The following is a 21418-nucleotide window of genomic DNA, read 5'->3' as shown; positions in this document are numbered from 1 at the left end:
CTGAGTTATAAAATACAGTAGTACCTTGGTTCTCAAACGACTTAGTTGCCGAACAGATCGGCTCCTGAATCCCGCAAACCTGGAAGTGTTCTGGTTTGTGAACGTTTTTCGGAAGCCGAACGTCTGATGCAGGTTCTGCTTGAGTGCAGAAGCTCCTGCAGCCAATCAGAAGCTGTGCCTTGGTTGTCAAACGGTTTCAGGAGTCGAACGGACTACCGGAACGGATTAAGTTCGAGAACCAAGATACCACTGTAATGGAAAAGTAGCAAGCAAAAGGAAAGAACATGGTAAAGGTAATGCAGTGCTACTCAGTTTGTTTTCGTTTTGTATTTTTATGCTGCAAACCACCCTGCGATCTTTGGATGAAGGGCGGTATACAAATGTAATAAATTGTAATAATAATAATAATAATAATAATAATGATAATTTATTATTTATACCCCACCCATTTGGCTGGGTCTTCCCAGCCACTCTGGGCGGCTTCCAACTGAATATTAAAAACTTCCCTAAACAGGGCCGCCTTCAGTTGTCTTTTAAAAGTAAAATAGTTGTTTATTGCCTTGACATCTGCTGGGAGGGCGTTCCACAGGGCAGGCGCCACTACCAAGAAGGCCCTCTGCCTGGTTCCCTGTAACCTCACTTCTCGCAGGGAGGAAACCGCTAGAAGGCCCTCGGCACTGTACCTCAGTGTCCAGGCTGGATGATGGGGGTGGAGACGCTCCTTCGGGTATACAGGACCGAGGCTCTTTAGGGCTTTGTAAATAATAATAATTCATATACCCCTCCCACCCACTGCACCAGAGTCTTTCACATGCAAGTTTCACTTCATGCCGACAGCAGTTTCCTTGCAACATTATGCGTGTGCATGTTTTATTACAAGGAAACGTGACAGTTGGGAGGAACTGAGATGTCACCCGCCACTACAAACTGCAGAGAAAACATCGGGGACAATAAAGCATAGAGGGGAAGAGTTAACTGCTGGAGAGGGCTGAGAAATAGGATGTGGCCTGTGGTCTACCTGCTGGAGGAACAAGTGGGACCTGCAATAAAATGTTGCAGCATGGAGTGTTCTGTTCAGGGTCCCAGCCAGTCATGCCCTTTTCTAATACACTCCATTCTGTTCACTGCCTCCAGTCAGTCAGTGTTCTAAGCACAGTCATTTCTCATTAGAAGAAGGAGAAGAAGAGTTTGGATTTGATATCCTGCTTTATCACTACCCGAAGGAGTCTCAAAGCGGCTAACATTCTCCTTTCCCTTCCTCCCCCACAACAAACACTCTGTGAGGTGAGTGGGGCTGAGAGACTTCAGAGAAGTGTGACTAGCCCAAGGTCACCCAGCAGCTGCATGTAGAGGAGCAGAGACGCAAGCCCGGTTCACCAGATTACGAGTCCACCGCTCTTAACCACTACACCACACTAGGATTTTCCCCTAAAGACTTTTTGCATTTCTGCAAATCTTTGGGTTCCCCAAAGTCTGCTGCTACATCTCTCTTGAAAAAGGATGGTGCAGTTTTCGATTTTCCCCAATTTTCATAGAAACCCAAAGAGGAAAATAATTGGCTAAACTCGGTATTTTGTAACACCGCATGGTAAAAAGCCTTTCATTAAGAAGTTATTTCTTCTGCACCTCGGGAAAATTTGATGTCAGAGATCATTTCCTTTCTGTGATGGAAGGAAAGCATATCTTCTACAGTATCAGCATTCACTACCAGAAAACTCCCGTCGTTCAACCCAACAGCCAAGGCTTTCCCATCGGGGGAGAAGGCACAGCACCGTCCTCCTGGAAAAAAGACATTTAGAGAGAGTTTCTGTTTAGCGCTTCGATGCCAAGGAAGGCAGCAGTCAATGCAGATTACCGTATTTTTCGCTCTATAAGATGAACCTGACCACAAGACGCACCTAGTTTTTGGAGGAGGAAAATAAGAAAAAAAATGTTCCGAATCTCAGAAGCCAGAACAGCAAGAGGGATCGCTGCGCAGTGAAAGCAGCAATCCCTCTTGCTGTTCTGGCTTCTAGGATAGCTGCACAGCCTGCATTCGCTCCATAAGACGCACACACATTTCCCCTTACTTTTTAGGAGGGAAAAAGTGAGTCTTATACAGCAAAAAATACAGTAATCAGCATCTTAGAATTAGCCAGTGTCCTAGGGGAAGGGCTGCAGCTCAGTGGTAGAGCATTTGTTTTCCATGCAAAAGGTCAATCCCTGACAACTCTAGGTAGGGCTGCCTGAAAACCTGGAGAGCTGCTGCCAGTCAGTGTAGACAACACTGAGCTAGAAGAACCAAAAGTTTGACGCAGTGTCAGAAAGCTTCCTGTGTCCCTAAATAACTATGCATGTTGTTGTTGGCATGCATCCAGTGGCGTAGCGTGGGGGGTGCAGGGGGGGGCGGCCGCACCGGGTGCAACATCTGGGGGTTAGGGTTAGGGGGCGCAAATCCACGGGTTAGGGGGCGCAAATCCACGGGTTGGGGGCGCAAATTACTTGCCTTGCCCCGGGTGCTGACAACCCACGCTATGCCACTGCATGCATCTGACTTGAGAGACAATGGAGTGCACCGCCGGGGGTGAAATCAAACCGCTGCGCTAGCAGCACCGAAGTGACCAACTCGGGTGCAAGCCTGGGCAGTATGTATGGAGGTCCTGGGCTGCCCAGGCAACAAGACCTCCTGTTCAGCCTCGCTGATGTGGTCCAAAGGAAAGCAGAGCAATATGCTTTGAACCAGCTTGGCTGCAGGAGTTGCTGGAATAAATAATAATAATAATCTATTTTTTTATACCCTGCCCATCTGGCTGGGTTTCCCCAGCCACTCTGGGTGGCTCCCAATCGAGTGCTAAAAACAATACAGCATTAAACATTTAAAACTTCCCTAAACAGGGCTGCCTTCAGATGTCTTTTAAAGATAAGATAATTGCTTATTGCCTTGACATCTGATGGGAGGGTGTTCCACAGGGTGGGCGCCACTACCAAGAAGGCCCTCTGCCTGGTTCTCTGTAACCTCACTTCTCACAATGAGGGAACCACCAGAAGGCCCTCAGCACTGGATCTCAGTGTCCGGGCTTAACGATGGGGTGGAGACGCTCCTTCAGGTATACTGGACCGAGGCCGTTTAGGGCTTTAAAGGTCAGCACCAACACTTTGAATTGTGCTTGGAAATGTATGAGGCGCCATCCAACCATTTTAGGGACTCCATTCTGAATATGTTTCAAGGTTTTCTCTCAAATACAAGCCACAAGACAGTGGAAGTCTAGGACCAGAGTTTGCCTTCTCTTAGATGAGCTACCTTCCCAGGTTGATGAGCTCCATCTGCCTCTCACTTCCCTCTACAGCATGTTTAGAAACTGCTCTCTTGACCACTGGACCTGTTAGAATTCCTGATCTATGATTGCAGTCATGGGATTTTTGTCTTTCACATGACGGTATATGTTTTGACTCCACAGAGTGGGAAGTGACGAAGACAGGATGTTTGTGTTACTGTGTTCCGTGAAGTGGGACTATTGTCCTTTGTTCTTTTTCTCTTTGTTGTCTGATGCTAGAGAGAGAGGGAGCCATGTTGCAGTGCTCCATGTGTGTTTATATGTAAATAAAGTAGATTAGCCAAAATGCTGAGTTCTGTCACACAAAATGAGCAAACTCTGCAGATCCCTAAGTGCGCCGGTGTCGGTTGGCATCAGTCGCTGTGATGTTCAGGATGAAGAAAGCTTTTGATGCCCCCAAACGATTGACCAGGAGGGAGAGAACATGCCAGTCAGGCATGTGTCTCTACCAGGGTCCTACTCGAGTGCAGGCTGAACTCCTGACAGGACCCACTCTTGGTCTTGTCTGCTCAATCCGCCAGAGTCTGTCTTTGCATACAAGGGAAGTCCCTAACTCACGGAAGGTTTGAGACCCATCAGCTTAAACCCTCAACTGGTTTAGCCGGTCAGTCGAAGCTATTCACGGGGTGTGGCCGTTGTTGCACGCTGACAGCTTCTAGGGGTCACAGGTGAGAGCTGAGTGCAGGGTGGGGACCAAAGATGGACAAACTACCCAGAAGGAGCACAACTATGCATGCGAACAGTTGTAAAACTGAGCAGTTCCTAAAAGTAGCAGCTCCAGGTGTGAAGTGCAAGGCTGGGTGTGGTGTGGGGCCTGACCCAAAGGAGGATAGTAAAAAGGTGCTGTCTTGATAGCATATATAGGACTAAAGGAAGGTTACCTTTCTTAAGCTTTCTCACAGCCAGCATACGGTGTTGAGAGGAAAGTTCCCAGATCCTCAGAGTTTTATCATCACTCACTGTTGCACAGATAGGTAAGAGGGGATGCGCTGCCAGACCCCAGACCTCCCCTTCCATATGCCCCTGTTTATACAGAAAAAGAGTGGTTTACAAAAGAAAATCATGTACATTTATGCTTCAATTCCAAGCTAGGATTACTTTCGAAAGAGCGTTGTGGGTTTGTTTTTTTTACTGTGTTGCTTACTCATCCTCTGGCAACAAGGGTCCCTGTAATTCCCATTTATTCTCCTCTTTTCTCACCTGTGATTTCATAAACCATTTAGGACATTTCTGCCTGAACCTAGCCACATGGTCAGAAAGTGCTCTGCCACACATCCTAGAGTGTTCTCTATACAGTGGTAGCTTGGTTTTCAAACAGAATGCATTCCAGGAGTTTTGGAAAGTGAAAATTAAGTAAGTTCAGTTTTAAGTGTGGTGAACTGAATTTCTCCCCACATTCCTACTTGAGAAGCACAAAACCAACTGTGTATTCTGATGGGTTGCTTTTGTTTTTGTTTTGCCTTGCTTATTATAGTTGATTTTCCAGTTCTATAATAAACAATATTAATCTAGTTGATTTAAACCATACTAGATGCGTTCATATTTACTGTCTCATTTGTTTCATATTGATTCCAAATGCAACAAAAAAGGCAACCATCCTTTTTATCAAAATCACAAAACCCCACCCATTCAAAAGTGCACAAAGCTTGCTATTTTATTCATAATCATTCTTCTCCCATTTTTTCCTCTTCCTAAAGTCTATTGCTGGTACCATATATTTCTGATATTTTTTGTGATTAAAACCTGAGCAGCCATTAACACATGCAACACCAAAACAAAGGAACTTTGAGAAACATTTTACTTTGCAACTTATAAACTCTGAAAACAAACTGATCTGCACACCAAGAGCCAAAGCAATCCGACTGTAAAGGAAAAGAGAGTGAGGTAGATGGAGATTAATTAGCAATCCAAAGTGAAGATCACGTGAAAGTAAGCAAGTGTACAAATGCTGGAAGTCATAGTACCTGCACAAGCAGAGTCATGGGGCCGCTTTTATCAATTTCAAGAATCTCCCCGTTTTTTGTTCCCACCAGTATATGCCCATGTCCTAAGGTGATGGCACGAATGGACGGGTTATCTTCCAACAGCAACCCTGGAGATTAGATTAGAGGGAAGGAACGTTCAGAAGAGTGTGGATTTTTTGAAGAATGACTGTGCTTCGGTTCACACATTGTTTTGGAATGTGCAAATTATGCTGATTAAGCTTTAAATGGGAATTAAACAGAATTGCTCCCTGATCCCTACTTGCAGAACAATACAGAGATGATGGTGGCTCTGGAAGATGCTTAAGCAGACTGCCTAGGTTTTTGCCAATTTGCCTAGACTCTGGGGAGGGATTTCTGCAGGAAGGCGTCTCTCACCAAACTCAAGTATGAGGTTATACCTTTGGAGCCAGGCGACAATGCTGCTCTTTTAATGGCGTATGTCTTCAAGCACCTCTCAAACGTGTCATCCCAAAGTGCCACCACGCCATCCTTCCCACCTGTCACAAAGCCCTGCACAAAAGTAAATATTATTATTAATAATAATTTATTCCCCGCCCATCTGGCTGGGTTTCCCCAGCCACTCCGGGCTGCTTCCAACAGAATATTAAAATACAATAGTCTATTATTAAAATACAATAGTCTATATATATACTTAATGCATTAACATTAGAGACGAAGAAGATGTGCACACATGCAACTGGACTACAGAATGAAGACTGCTTTACGTACTGAGCACATTATTGTACTATTTTGTCACACATGCGCATTCCCACTTCTGTGGCACACAACCTCACAAGCACCGACCGCAGTGAGGGTGTCTGAGACCCAGAGAATGAGCGCAGTCTTCGGTTAGATTTGTGGGAATAAAGACTAATCCAAAGAATGTGAAGTGGACCAGGGTTGAAACGAGTGCATCTAGGGGGGGCCGCTAGGGGCGCCTTGGAAGATGGCCAACATTACCATCTCTCTGGCTCACACAAGGTAATTAAGGGGCTGATTATGGGAGTAAATCAGCCTCCCGCGGTCTCCCCAGGGGATGGGGAGACACAGCCTCGTCCGTGGATGCCGATAAATCACCCCCGAGTTCGAAAGAAGGAGGGGGTGGGGGCACTGGACGGAAAGCCCTCGTGTGAGCTTTGGATCTCCCTGACGCTGCTTCTGAGCGCGACCTAGTTGAATTGCTTAAGATAAAATAATTAGATATAAAAAGTAAGTTCACGTTTCGAGGGAAGGAGAGGATGTTTTCTCTGCAAATCAAATCGACCCTGAGAAGTTAAGAGTGATGGGATGGATTGAACAGAAGACCACAGCAAAGAATCACAGCTGTGTCGGTATGTTGAAACGGAACGGAAAGGGGAGGGGAAAAAAACTTCTCTCTTCTTTAACATGTTTACCTAACAAACCCTCCCCTAGAAGAACTGTCACACTGATTTATAGCAAGTGAGACTGGAAAATAAACTGTGTGGAAATAAAGATTAATTAAAGGCTTTGCTTTGTGAAAGATTTGGAAAGGAAATGAAGGCTTTTATGATGACGTAGTTAAAAAAACGGGATCCGCCATTATGAGACAGACCTTGTTGCGAGATTTACAGTCAAAGGGGGGGGGGGTGAGCCACTGCTTTGCTACTTTGTTTCTTGTTTGGATTATGGCACTATCCCCCCTGAAAAGGCTGATTTATGGAGCAACTGGTCTGGGAAAGTTAATGAGCAGAAGCTAGACTGTATTTCATCGGAACTGTCGAAATGGCGTTTGCTGAGCGAATAAGACTTTTGGATCAACGTATAAGCCCACACAGAAACATAATATTGCCTGCTTCATCTTGCTTGTGGAAACAACTCAGAGGTTATTAAGAAGAAAAATGATAACAACAGGAAGAGTGGAAGATGAGACTTGTGAAATATTAAAGCAGCAGAAATATGAGATGATTGGACCCTCTCGGAACTCGAAACATGGGTACCCCCAACAAAAAATTAAAATTTGGCAAAATATTTGGATTTTTTATGATATGTATTGATATAATTTGGAGTAATTAATGTGAAATGATTGGATTGTTAAATGAAATTAATAAAAATTATATATCTATATAAAGAAACGAGTGCATCTAAGAAAAAAGCTCATGATCGTGGCAACGAAACAATAAACAGTCGTGAACTGGTGGCAGCCTGTCCAAATTTGCTTTGGGATATAGTAGTAGAGTAATGAGAACCATATGGAACAAGTTGCAGCTTCTTCTGCCACAGTGACAGAGAGATGTTCGCCTGCTGACACTCCTCTTTTACACAACACCTTACCTAGCATCTTTCTTACGTCCTGTCCTTAACTTTGAGACCTACCAAGAGCTACAGAGAGGGCCCTTTAGGGGGCAAATGTATGAAGGCTGCCTAAAATCCTGCCATCAGCCCAGAAGCTGGTTAGCAGAGCAAAGCGCCTGAGTCATGGAGGATAGCAGGGGATGCAAAAGGTCAAGACCAGAGGGAATTAAGGCGGGATCATCCCAACTGCCTTTAATAGATGGAAACACCTATCAATGACAATGCCTCCCCCAGGTGTAACTAGAGCCAACCAGCTCCAATAAGCCCATCTGATTTCCAAAGGCACTTTGTGATACAGCACATGTATAGCATGCAAATGGACTTAGGTTCAGCCCCCGGCTTCTCCAGTTAAAAGGACCAGGTGGCAAGAGAAATCTTAGTCTGAGACCCCAGAGGGCCACTGCCAGTCAGTGTAGACAATAGTGGGTTACATTATTGTTATTTACTAAGCTTGGATCCTAGAACAATAGGCAGGTAGGATGCTAGAAGGCAGCAACCTGATTGGTCTGCAGGAGCTGCCCAATCCGGCTTCAGGAGGAAGTGAATCTGCAACCGGATTGGCCTGCAGGAGCAGTCCAGTCAGGCTCCAGGAGGGAAGTTGAATCAGCCAATCACGCGGGACCCATTGTGTAAATGATGTACAGTGGTACCTCGGGTTAAGTACTTAATTCGTTCCGGAGGTCTGTTCTTAACCTGAAACTGTTCTTAACCTGAAGCACCACTTTAGCTAATGGGGCCTCCCGCTGCTGCTGCGCTGCCGCCGCACAATTTCTGTTCTCATCCTGAAGCAAAGTTCTTAACCCGAGGTAATATTTCTCGGTTAGCGGAGTCTGTAACCTGAAGCGTATGTAACCTGAAGCGTATGAGGTACCACTGTATATATAGCCAGGGGTTTGGGGGGAAATCACTCACTCCCTGTTTACCATGAGCTGAAATAAAGAGCATGAAATCAACACTCAACTCCGAGTATATTTTGATTATGTGGCATGGTATAAGACAGGCACTTATGTTGTTCTTTTTTAAAAGCTAGAATTGATAAGCAGAGTTGCTGTTAACAGGGTACCCCCCTCCCAGTTTTCCATCCCTTTGACCATGGCGCGCTAAAACTTTCACAGAATTCTTCAAGCCAGATAATTCAAAATAATAGCAATTGGCTTGCCAGTTCAAAGATTGCAAACCTCATAAAATTGTTTTAGTAGCTCTCTAAATGACATGTGAGAGAAACTGTGGTACGTGTGAATCCAAGTGACACTGGTAAAAAGCAACTGAGTGGCCTTGGAAACTGAAGTCGAAGGCTTCTGAGGTAGAATTTTCAGAATTGTTATGTTTTGACAACCACTGAAGACCCGTGGAAATCAGCTAGGTAAAGCAAGGGACTTCCAGGTAAGTGAAGTTATGATCTCAGCCAGTGTCCATTCTCAGAAGTGGTGTAAATGAGTTCTAGGTGCTGAGGAAGAAGCATCCTACCTATCTTCCAACTGTCCTACGGTGGTGCCCCGCAAGACGAATGCCTCGCAAGACAAAAAACTCGCTAGACAAAAGGGTTTTCCGTTTTTTGAGCTGCTTCGCAAGACGATTTTCCCTATGGGCTTGCTTCGCAAGACGAAAAACGAAAACGTCTTGCAAGTTTGTTTCCTTTTTCTTAACACCGTTAATACAGTTGCGACTTGACTTCGAGGAGCAACTCATAGAACGCGGTGTGGTAGCCTTTTTTGAGGTTTTTGAAGACTTTGGTGATTTTTGAAGCTTTTCCAAAACTTGTTTTAAACTTTTAAAACTTTTTTGGGGGTTTTTGGATTTTGGGTTGGGGTGTTTGGAATTCAAGGACTTGGTGTTGGGGAGGGGTTTGCAAGAATCTGGAAGCTTGTGTGGTATTTTTCTGCATTTTTATGATTTTCTGTGACCATTGGGCCACTCTGCTGTTTTTTAAAAAAATTTCTGGATTTGAATTTCTGTGTGGTGGGTGGCTGGGGGAACAGTTGAGGAGGGGGTTCTTCAGCAAGAAGCAAAGAGTGGAAGAGGAACCTTCTTTGAGTTGTCCCCCAGAGTCTTAGAAAATGTACTGTACACTTTGTTGATTTTTAAATGTTTTTCTGTCATGTTTAGAAACTTAATTTATTGTTCCTTCAATTTTTGAAATGCTCTTTACAGTATGTGTGACTTTAAAGAGCACTTAATAAACTCTTGTTGTACCAAATTTGGCTTTGTTTGGACTTTTTTTGACCATAGGAACGCATTAATTGAATTTCAATGCATTCCTATGGGATTTCGTGCTTCGCAAGACGAAAAATTCGCTAGACGAAAAAACTCACGGAACGAATTAATTTCGTCTTGCGAGGCACCACTGTACTGTAAATAAGGCTTGATAGAACTTTGAAGTGATTCAGCCAAGTAATTTCTACTGGCATCACTGCTGTAAAGGTAAAGGTAACGGGACCCCTGACCATTAGGTCCAGTTGTGACCGACTCTGGGGTTGGGACGCTCATCTCACTTTACTGGCCGAGGGAGCCAGTGTACAGCTTCCGGGTCATGTGGCCAGCATGACTAAGCCGCTTCTTGCGAACCAGAGCAGCACACGGAAACGCCATTTACCTTCCCGCCGGAGTGGTACTTGCACTTTGACGTGCTTTCGAACTGCTAGGTTGGCAGGAGCAGGGACCGGGCAACGGGAGCTCACCCCATCGTGGGATTCGAACCGCCGACCTTCTGATCGGCAAGTCCTAGGCTCTGTGGTTTAACCCACAGCGCCACCCGTGTCCCATCACTGCTGTAGGATGCAGCAAATGATTCCTGGGCATCCAAACCCCAAGGATGCCAACGTGAAATTGTGTCTGTTTTGCGTGTGCATGGGGTGAGCTTGAAACGAGATAGGTATATGAAAGGAGATAGGTACGTGGCTATGGTTTTGAAATTCGAAAGCCAAACAAAGAATACAGTGGTGCCTCGCAAGACGAAAAGAATCCGTTCCGCGAGTCTCTTCGTCTTGCGGGTTTCTTCGTCTTGCGAAGCAAGCCCATTAGCGGTTTAGCGGATTAGCGCTACAGTATTAGCGGCTTAGCGGGCTTAGCGGATCAGCTGATAAGCGGCTTAGCGATCAGCTGATAAGTGGCTTAGCGATCAGCTGATAAGTGGCTTAGCCGATCAGCTGATAAGCGGCTTAACGATCAGCTGATAAGCGGCTTAACGATCAGCTGATAAGCAGCTTAACGATCAGCTGATAAGTGGCTTAGCGGCTTGGGAAAAGGGGGGGGGAGGAAAAAAAACCCACAGGAACTCGCAAGACATTTTCGTCTTGCGAAGCAAGCACATAGGAAATTTGTTTTGCGAAGCACCTCCAAAACGGAAAACCCTTTCATCTAGCGGGTTTTCCGTCTTGCGAGGCATTCGTCTTGCGGGGCACCACTGTATCTGGTGGTGACGCAAGGCATACATACCTTATCTAAGGCATGCATGGCAAATACAGGCCCATCGTGAGCTTTCACCGTCTTAAGCAGCAAAATATCTTTCCAGATGTAAATGTCTCCTGTGGCAGATCCAGAGAAAACAAGGTCCTCTATTCGTCCGTACGAAACACTCATCATGGTTTCCTGCTTCCCGATATTTCCAAAGATGCCACGCTTGGAGGTGAAACCTCCACCTGAATTGTGATGACAGAGCAACACGCATTATTATAATTGTGTGTGTGTGTGTGTGTGTGTGCGTGTGTGAGAGAGATGAACGGCCTAATGATGGCTCCTGCCCTGTTACGCCTTGTGAAGGTACAGTGGTACCTCGGGTTAAGAACTTAATTCGTTCTGAAGGTCCGTTCTTAACCTGAAACTGTTCTTAACCTGAGGTACCACTTTAGCCAGTGGGGCCTCCAGCTGCCATCACACGATTTCTGTTCTCATCCTGAAGCAAAGTCCTTAACCCGAGGTACTATTTATGGGTTGGTGGAGTCTCTAAGCTGAAGCATCTGTAACCTGAAGCGTCTGTAACCCGAGGTACCACTGTACCTTCAGATACTCCTTAGTTGACAAAACTGAGAGCCCTGCACACTGTTGACACCAATTCACACAACGAGTGCCAACAACCCTTGAGTATGGTGGTTTGAAAAACTGCTTTGGCTATCAGAGGAACTTAACTGGGAATCTGTTGTGTAGGGGCACACCAGCTCACATCCTGGGTGTGACTAAAGGAATGACTTCCAGCAGAGGTAGGTCAAGAGAAAGGCTCAGACTTGTGAACAGCATGGAATGGCCCAAGGGGAAGAAATAACTTACGTTCTTTTCTTTTTAAACTAATTTTTATTTGTTTCTAAACAAATACAATAACCATTAAACATTCTTAATGCAACACAATACCTGCTTGCTGCCAGAATTTGAGGTGTTTCATTCCAACGGTTACCAGTCTATCAGCATGGTGGGGGTTGCATTTCACTACAAATATCTTGTCTTTATGGCCTCTGCAATGAATTAAAGAGTAAAGAATACATGAGTTGTCTAGCCATTTATTTTTTATTTAAAGATTCTGGTGCATTGTGAGATGTGTGTGTGTTTTTTTTAAAAAATGCATGCAAAAGAAGGCACTGCTTTGGGATTTTTTTTAGAAATTAGAAAGATGAGTTGAATGGGGATTTATTGATCAATAAGCAAGCCTTACTCTAACAAGTTGTGACAGCAGCAGACCTGTTTTACAACAAAAGGACACAACTAAACAGGTGTACTATGCATTGCTACTGCAAGACAGACATTGAAGAGAAATTTAGTATACATTCTGGCTGCTGTAGGTTTACATCCCTATTATTGCCGATCCAAACAGAAAGATTTAAAACTCATACGGTATATGAAAATGGTTCTTGTAGTCTTAAGGGGCTTGAAACTGTCACTATTTTGCACTATTTTGGTGCTCTTGTGCAACAAACCTGCTCCCCCCCTCCATTTTTTCACAGCAAGGAAGGAGATGGGGGAATATGGAATACCAATCACTTGATGCAAAGTTGCATAGATCAGAATGAACGCTCAAAAAACAGCAGAAGTCACACAAACTCCCTGCAAACTTTTTGCAATGAATCAAGATGAATAGTCAAAAAACAGGTCATCTGGAAGCGAGGTCAGAGTCTGGAAAAGTCTGAATTAAGTCCCTCTGACAAGCCATTTTGGTTTTATCTGCTATGACTGAATGGAGTTCTAACATCCTCTGAGAAGTTAGCACAGCCTGCAGAGTGAAGACAGATCCATCTCAATATGATCAATATGATCTATGACATATTAAATATTGCTGAATCCAGTTCATGCAGCAAGTGCAGGAAGGAAGCAGATGTCCGTCAAAACAAGCAGGCTTCCTCAGCCTCAGCCCTCCAGATGTTTTTGGCCTACAACTCCCATGATCCCTAGCTAGCAGGACCAGTGGTCAGGGATGATGGGAATTGTAGTCTCGAAACATCTGGAGGGCCGAGGTTGAGGAAGCCTACTCTACAGGATTCATATCAAAATATATTGGTAAGTTTCACTCCTCTTAGAATTCCTCCAGTCCTGTTAATTCTCTTAAACTGCTAAATTACCTTTAGTCCATGGAAAACTGCCAGTTGCAGTGTGTTTTCAACACTTGCTAAAAACATACATGTTTGGCCAAGAATTTCTGGTCATTGATATCCAGCCTTTGTAAAACTTTCCTAGTTCCTGTACTTTTGTTTTAATGCCAATTTTATTGAATCTGTTTTGATATTTTTGTGAATTCTGGATTTTTTTAAAAAGCACACACACAAAAGACACTATAGAAGTGTTTTAATTTAAATGAACAAAAGGGAACAGGGAACAAACTGGAGTTATCCATAACGGCTTCAGTCACAGTTAAAGCTCTCTCTTTGTTCCCATCCTTTGTGAAGGTAACTGGCAAAAAAGTACAGTGGTACCTCGGGTTAAGAACTTAATTTGTTCTGGAGGTCCGTTCTTAACCTGAAACTGTTCTTAACCTGAGGTACCACTTTAGCTAATGGGGCCTCCTGCTGCCATCACACGATTTCTGTTGTCATCCTGAAGTAAAGTTCTTAACCCGAGGTACTATTTCTGGGTTAGTGGAGTCTGTAACCTGAAGCGTCTATAATCTGAGGTACCACTGTATCAGTATTTTAAACTGACAGGTTAGCAGAGCTCAGTGAAGCTCATTGTGGGTCTGGTCAATTATGTATTCACTGTTTCATGAGATAATAGCATACCCACCCCAAATCATAGAAATAATAGTGTGAATGAACAGGAACAGAATCAACAGGAATGGGGACATTTATTGGAGTTGTACTGTATGGATCCTTAGTTTAGTAGGCAGACACTACAGGAAGTCGTTTCAGCATTATTCACAACAATTTCTTGAGGAAAAGAAAACCTTCCTTAGAGAAGGAAAACTCTGATCCCAAACTTGAGGGCTATCTTCAGGAGAAGAAAATGCTAAGGAGTAAAACCCTACACATATTCCTCCCTGGATGGCTCCTTGTACACCTCCTTCTGGCAACTCCTGCAGCCAATATGGTGTCAAATGTATTGCTCTGCTTTCCTTTGGACCACATCAGAAAGACCGGGGGGAGGGTCTTGTCATCTGGGAGGCTCAGGACCTCCATAAACACTGCCCAGACCCCCAGAGAGGTCACAACTCAGCAAAAACAACATGGGAGGCAGCAGTTACGCTTAAGTCCATCAGTGGTTACAAGATCTTAGCCAAAAGGCTGAGAAGTGACAGCTACAAAATATCATGGCGATACTCAGCCTCCAGAGTCCCAGTGGTTCTCAACCTGTAGGTCCCCAGACGTTGTTGGACTACAACTCCCATCATCCCTGAGCTCTGGCCTTGCTAGCTAGGGGTGATGGGAGTTGTAGTTCAACAACATCTGCGGACCCACAGGTTGAGAAAGGCTGTTCCAGACTATTACGGACGTCCCCTGTATATCAGTCTAACAGGAAAGTAACTGGATCTGACCAAATGAAACAATGCTATATAACTCTTATTCAGCAAATCTTCCCCATCTTGAGCAGACTCTATTTCATGTGGAGAGAATTTTTCAGGAAATGGTTGGCAAAGTAATTCATAAGGGGGTAAAAAAAACCCACACAGCTGTGCTTCAATGTATTCAAGATAACAGAGGGAAAGGGGACACAGGTCAAATTAATTAAGAGAGCTATAAAGAGCACCATTTAAACCACTAGGCGATAAGCAAGTTGCTATTAATATTTAAGCAGTCTCAGAAGGAGGACTGGAAGATCCGTGATAAGTAATTGCAGCACATTAGATGGATAATTAGAAGGGCAAAAATTAACACCATATTTCAAAGAACAGTTAAAGCCAACAGAAATAAGGCATGAAATATAGATTTTGATTAATTCATGTTAGTTATTTCAGTGGGTCCTGGGATTTGCCCCACAAAGTTTTATATCATCACAATATTGCTAGAATATTTGCAAGAAGTTATTAGGCTGGCAGTTGTATGGGGAGGAGAAGAGCTGAAAGGCTCTGCCTTTCCATCTTTGCAAAGGGATATGGCAGCCCATGCATGAGAAATGTAGCTTTCATTGTAAAAAAAGTTAAGAGCATTTGCCACCTCTGGGTTCTGCAAGGTCCCTGGAGGTGTTTTTAAAGTATGGGCTCAAAAACTAAACTTAAATTCAAAGGGGATTCTAACTTTGCAGAAGACACATTGATGCAGCAGATTAACCGAATGGGATGTCAACGCTCTGCCATTTGAATGAACTCTGATGTCTTGTCCATTATCAGCAGTGGGGGGGACGGGACCTGGGGTGCGTTTCAAAAACCCACCCAGCCCTCGCTGTTGGTTGGAGGGCAAAGGACTCAAGCTCAGGTGTTTTGGGGTGTTTTGAACCAGCATGTAACACAGTTCAACTGTATGCAAGATTTCAGCCAAATACTTTATACGGAGATAAAAACACACACCCTACTACTGCTTAATAATAGACAAAGCAAGTGTACTGCATTGAAAGAAATCATTGAGATCCATGATTTGCCTGGGCGCAGTCCTTATTTTATAAAAAGAGAAGCTTCTATTTGATAGTGGAAATGAGAACATCCATTAGAGAACCAATTAGATAAGTGACCAAACTGTTCCTGAATACTTCGAGCGTTCAGGCAATCACAAAAGCTTCTTAGCCCTTGCGAGGTTTAACAGATAAACTCCTAGGCAACAAATGGAAAATTTAAAAATATGTATTCCAATTTGAGATGGGGAAGATGGGAGTGGGCCCAGGAGAGGTTGTCTGACATTATCAGACTTGAAAATCTATTTATTTTCTACCACCAAAACATTTTGCTTTGGCAGAACAGGTGGAATTTAAGTTGTTTCCTCCATTCACATAATGACACCCCCCCCCCAATTTCACCCAACTCCCCCTTGTAAGGGTTGAGATAGAGAGGTCCAACAATCAACTTACAATTATTCTGTATACAATTAATATAGGCAAAGATCTATATTGTTCATCACAAACTTACGCAAGAATGGGGGGCAGGGACCAAGAATGTAAGCTATAAGGGGGTAACTGGGTTGTTGTTTTTATTTTTATTATGTATTTTGCGGTTTTATATCTTGATTTTATTCTGTGAACCGCCCTGAGACCCCCAGGTATAATAATAATAATAATAATAATAATAATAATAATAATAATAATATATAAGGCTGGAAATGTTATTACCATTATTAACGCTGGGGAATACAGCAAAACAAAACAACAAGATGTACCTCCTTTGCTAGTTAGGACAAAGCAACAATATCTGGAATGAACATAGGTGGACTACTGGTGAACATGCAGGTGTCGATCGGTAAAAAGATCAATATGTCATTCAAGATTAAATACCCCTCCATGAATTGAGTCTACATATTTTGTTGGTGTGAACAGGGCCATGAAGTGCACCAATCACACAACTTTTCATGTTGGTCTCACATTTTTTAGGCATGCATCATTACGCAACACAGTAATTCAGTTTTACTAGCAAACCAGATGTTAAACTAACCTCTTTCCAGCCCCACGAGGAGCATGGGTAGCATTCGTGTGACACTTACACACTGCAGCCGACACACTAACATGTCACGACACACAGTTTGGAAAGCTCTGCTCTAATCAATGCATAGAAATCTGTCATGTGAGAAGGTGGGGCATTGATGAAAATCACAATCGTCCTCTCTCTCTCTTGTCTAAACATACAGGTTTAAGGTATGGGAGGAAGGTGGTATTTTGATCTCTTAAAACAGCATCCTAAAACTTGGACCTGAAAAAAATATATGCATGCAACTCAAGCTGTTAGAGAGCATGCCTGCGTGACAACGTTCTTACCTGGTTGCTGCCATCTTTTCTCCTTTTTTCCAGTCCCAGAGTACGATGGTATGATTGTCATCTAACCCAATAGACGCCAGACATTTTCCATCAGCTGCATAAAAGCAATTCACAACATCAGAGGTGAGAAACCCTTAACAGAAATCTGACAAATGCTGCATTTATTTATTGCAAATTTAAAGTAGAGGTACTAATAGCAATGCAGCTGGATGCTTTGCAATAAACAGAGTTTTTCACTGGGGGTACAGGAGCAAATCTTCTGCTAACTGTAGCATGTCAGTCACAGCGTGTACAGGTCAACCTATCAGGTTCCTAAACTTTTTCGTAGCTTATTACATCATTATCTAGCTCTCTGCCACCCCTCTCCCCAATATCACCAGAAGTTACTGAGAAAAGTATCAAGAGGCAAATTAAAATAAGGAGAAATTGTCAGTTTGCATTTCTTAGTACATAAAGTATTGATCTGATGTGTAGAAATCTTTCCTATTCTAATTAATTCAAGAAGGTTCTGGAAGCTGCTCTGTGTGAAAGAAACAAGCAGAAGGTTCCTGATGTTTGGGTTATTCATTCAGAGAAGCTGAGTACAAGTGGCTTAAGCTGGTTCTCTTATCTCTTTCAAGGTCATGCCAACTATAATAATAAGACCAGAAGGAGCCTGGGTTTTACTCTTTTCTATCTCTCTTCCTTCTGGTGTGGTGTTCTGCATATAGTGTTAAAGTTTAGACTTTTTATGAGTTATTGTATGTTTAAGTTAAGTCTGCTGCAACAGGATTTCTTATGGACAGTTCAAATCCTGAATGTATTGGATTTGTCACCATTATGCTCATTTGCCTTCAGTAGCAGTAAAGCTCTGCTGGATGAAATACAATTGCCTCTGGTCTATTTTTCGGGGAATCTTGCAACGTGTTTAAGTTTTCACTCTGCTAATTATACGTTGGAGTTCTGCTCTGGATCAACGCTAAGTAGAATACAGTGGTGCCTCGCAAGACGAAAAGAATCCGTTCCGCGAGTCTCTTCGTCTTGCGGGTTTTTTCGTCTTGCGAAGCAAGCCCATTAGCGGTTTAGCGGATTAGCGCTACAGTATTAGCAGCTTAGCGGGCTTAGCAGATCAGCTGATAAGCGGCTTAGCGATCAGCTGTTAAGCGGCTTAACGATCAGCTGATAAGCGGCTTAACGATCAGCTGATAAGCGGCTTAGCGATCAGCTGTTAAGGGGCTTAGCCGATCAGCTGATAAGCGGTTTAGCGGCTTGGGAAAAAGGAAAAAAACCCCGCAGGAACTCGCAAGACATTTTCGTCTTGCGAAGCAAGCACATAGGAAATTCGTTTTGCGAAGCACCTCCAAAACGGAAAACCCTTTCGTCTAGCGGGTTTTCCGTCTTGCGAGGCATTCGTCTTGCGGGGCACCACTGTACATGACAGAAACACCGTTTCCTTCTTTCACAGGAACGATAAGGCCCACTACTAAGGCCCACCTCATTTTATTGCACTGCGCTTCACAGATATTGCACCTTATAAAGATGCAGCTGCAGCTGCAACAAGCCTAGGCGCTTCCAGGGAAAGGAAGTCCCACGCCCTACCCCTCTTCTGGCCATGGGAGTGCATCTGGCTTGGGCTGGAGACAGGTTTACCCTCTCCTGTGCCTGCAGAGTATACTACAGACTACACTATAATATAAATGTAACGTTTATATCATGGATAGGCAAACTAAGGCCTGAGGGCCGGATCTGGCCCAATCACCTTTTCAATCTGGCCCACGGACGGTCTGGGAATCAGTGTATTTTTACATGAGTAGAATGTGTCCTTTTATTTAAAATGCACCTCTGGGTTATTTGTGGGGCCTGCCTGATGGATCCATCCGACCCTAGTTGGCAGTGGATAGCGGTTTACCTGAAAAATCAAGGGCACAGACGCCTCTTTGGTGTTGGCCTCTTAGCAGCGACAAACATTTGAGTGCCTGAGTATCCCACACGTGAATGGCGGCATCTCTCCCAACCTAAATCAGAACACCTGGTGTGAGCGGCTGTGCGCAAACAAAAAACTTGACAGTAATAATTTCCACCCACCACACTCTTCAGCCAGGAGACACTTCCTAGTTTTCTCAACCAGATGTCTCTTAAGTGCGGTTTACTCTGATATCTCAGGTGCTGACAAGAGGCTTCCTGCCCATACTGTCATCTAGACTTGGCCACAATCCGTTGTTCATAATCTTACTTCCATTTTCAAAGCTGTTATCCTTGCACTCCTCTCTTCAGTTTCACTACATCCCTCAAGTACAAAATATATCCATGGAGCACCTAGTTATTGGCTCTCCCATTCAATTCCTTCTCCTTGGGAACTCACGCTTCCTGTTCCTCCAATACCCTTTTTACCAGCCAGCACTTGGATAACAACAGACTGCAACCTTTTCCTTGAAGTCATCCTCAGTTTGCCCTCCCTATCCTCTTCTATTTTCCCTCCTGTCACTCTTAGCAGCCTCTCCAGTACTTTGCCTTCCTCCTCCTGTTTGACTTTTGGGGATTGCTCCACTAAGCTTTAAGCCTTCAAGCATTTCTCTTCTTCCTGCATTCTATTTCGGGGTGATCCTTTGACCAGCGCTATCACACTGATGATTCATACATGTATCATCGTCTTCATTCCTACTTGGTTCCCTCTAGCCAAACTAAATTTTAAAAAAACTGATTTATACTCTTGGATGTCTAGCCATCACTGGAGTCTAACATTCCCCAAACTGGAACTCTATTTTATTTTAAACTTTATCCTATATTTTCTTTCTTGATGCTGCAGCAATAGCAAACAGTGGGACATCTGACCTCCTGAAACCTTAGTCATTGCTGCTTATCAGGACAGATAAATATCGCTGCCAGTAAACCTCACTGCTCCCCATATCGTTGGCTAAAGGTAAAGGTAAAGGGACCCCTGACCATTAGGTCCAGTCGTGGCCGACTCTGGGGTTGCGGCGCTCATCTCGCTTTATTCGCTGAGGGAGCCAGCGTACAGCTTCCGGGTCATGTGGCCAGCATGACTAAGCCGCTTCTGGCGAACCAGAGCAGTACACGGAAACGCCGTTTACCTTCCTGCTGGAGCGGTACCTATTTATCTACTTGCACTTTTGACATGCTTTCGAACTGATAGGTTGGCAGGAGCTGGGACCAAGCAACGGGAGCTCACCCCGTCACGGGGATTCGAACCGCTGACCTTCTGATCAATACTATAAATGGCATACATTCCATGTAACATAGATGTATTTTATGGTTTGATGCCCACATCCTGCCTTCTGTTGGGGAGATGCTTTCCTATTTTTCTGCAAGGATACGGATTTCTTACCATCAGCAGAGGCAACATTTAACTTTGCCTTCCTTGCACCCCCAACCCCCACATTTTGGGCATAGGGATGTTTGAACATGGACATCCCAATGAAACCTTTATGCTGATAGTTATGCAGACTACCTTAATATCCCTCCCTAAAATGTACACTCAGAAATGGAAAACTAAAATAGTAGCTGCAATAATAACTCCTTCTAGAAGCAAACAGTACCCCATGCCAACAGGATTGGAGCCAAACGGAGAAACAAGGGGGAGGTATCAGAATGTCTGGAGAACTCCAAGGTTTGAAGCAATACAAAAGAAACATTTTAAAATCAAAGTCTGAAGGAGCTCCCAAAATAACAGCCCCCCCAAACTCAAACCGGCCAAACAAGGACTGAGCGTGCTCAGCGGCCTCCAAGAATGGTGGAATATTGGGTTGCCGCTGGAAAACTGAGGATGGGAATGGATTGGCTTGCTTGAGCCTCTTACAGCTTATCATATCTCACAGGAAGGCTGGGTGAACAGCAGCAGACCTGCTAAGGTGTGAGGAGAAACCAATGCAACATTTTCTTGTAGGTCCCATTTGCAATACACTAAATCACACCGTTCCTAAGGAGGTTGGTATGATGTTTGAATTTTACAAAAACAAAGTGCAACAATAAGTAAACAACAACAACAATAATAATGATAATAGTAATAAATTTCCATTGAATTGGCAAGCATTGTTTCTCCAAAATCTTACCTGTCCAGTAGCAACATAGTCTTTCAGAGGATGGATGGCTAGACTGAGGATATCATCATCGTGACCGAGATACAGTCTTTGGGTGTGTTGCTGTCTATTGTAAACAACAGCAACAGCAGCAATGTGGTATACCACCTCCCCGGTCTGTGTGTAGAACAAATTGTTTCGGCAGTCATAGCCTCTGTAGCTGGGATGAATGAAAAACAGCAAAAGGTGAACATTTTAGCAAAGTGGCCTGCAAACTGTAGAAGCAAAGGATATTGTGCTATGATCCTAAGTGCCTTCAGATTTTGCTGAAATCAATCAGACTCCATTTCTAAGTAATGTATTTAGGATACAGATTCAATATGAGAAGCAGTGGATTAAGAATAATGCTGGGTGGTATTCCTGAGATGGACAAAAATGTCACAAGCTCGTTACTTAGAGCCAAGTAACTGGTTTCATTCAC

At 43.9% G+C, this 21418-nt stretch overlaps 1 protein-coding gene across 6 annotated transcripts in view; it reads right to left on the bottom strand.

Annotated features, from left to right (window-relative positions):
- The window catches only part of EML6 (EMAP like 6), a 176275-nt gene that overhangs the window by 64190 nt on the left and 90667 nt on the right, over window positions 1-21418 (bottom strand). For all 6 annotated transcript variants that reach the window (XR_013984757.1, XM_081000806.1, XM_081000802.1 and 3 more), the window contains 9 exons: window positions 20971-21157; window positions 18810-18915; window positions 16922-17015; window positions 11957-12057; window positions 11048-11250; window positions 5698-5809; window positions 5279-5406; window positions 4196-4337; window positions 1627-1779 (listed from right to left, as the gene is read on the bottom strand). Coding sequence is in view for 5 of the 6 variants with exons in the window: in XM_081000806.1 (XP_080856932.1) it covers window positions 1627-1779; window positions 4196-4337; window positions 5279-5406; window positions 5698-5809; window positions 11048-11250; window positions 11957-12057; window positions 16922-17015; window positions 18810-18915; window positions 20971-21157 (1226 nt within the window). In the remaining variant the exon portion in view is untranslated. The remainder of the gene's footprint in view (window positions 1-1626; window positions 1780-4195; window positions 4338-5278; window positions 5407-5697; window positions 5810-11047; window positions 11251-11956; window positions 12058-16921; window positions 17016-18809; window positions 18916-20970; window positions 21158-21418) is intronic.

This window comes from Podarcis pityusensis, assembly GCF_964106645.2.
Source record: "Podarcis pityusensis genome assembly, chromosome: 3".
Taxonomy (NCBI): domain Eukaryota; kingdom Metazoa; phylum Chordata; class Lepidosauria; order Squamata; family Lacertidae; genus Podarcis; species Podarcis pityusensis.
Note: the sequence above shows the minus strand (reverse complement) of the source record. Positions and strands in the feature narration are given on the sequence as shown.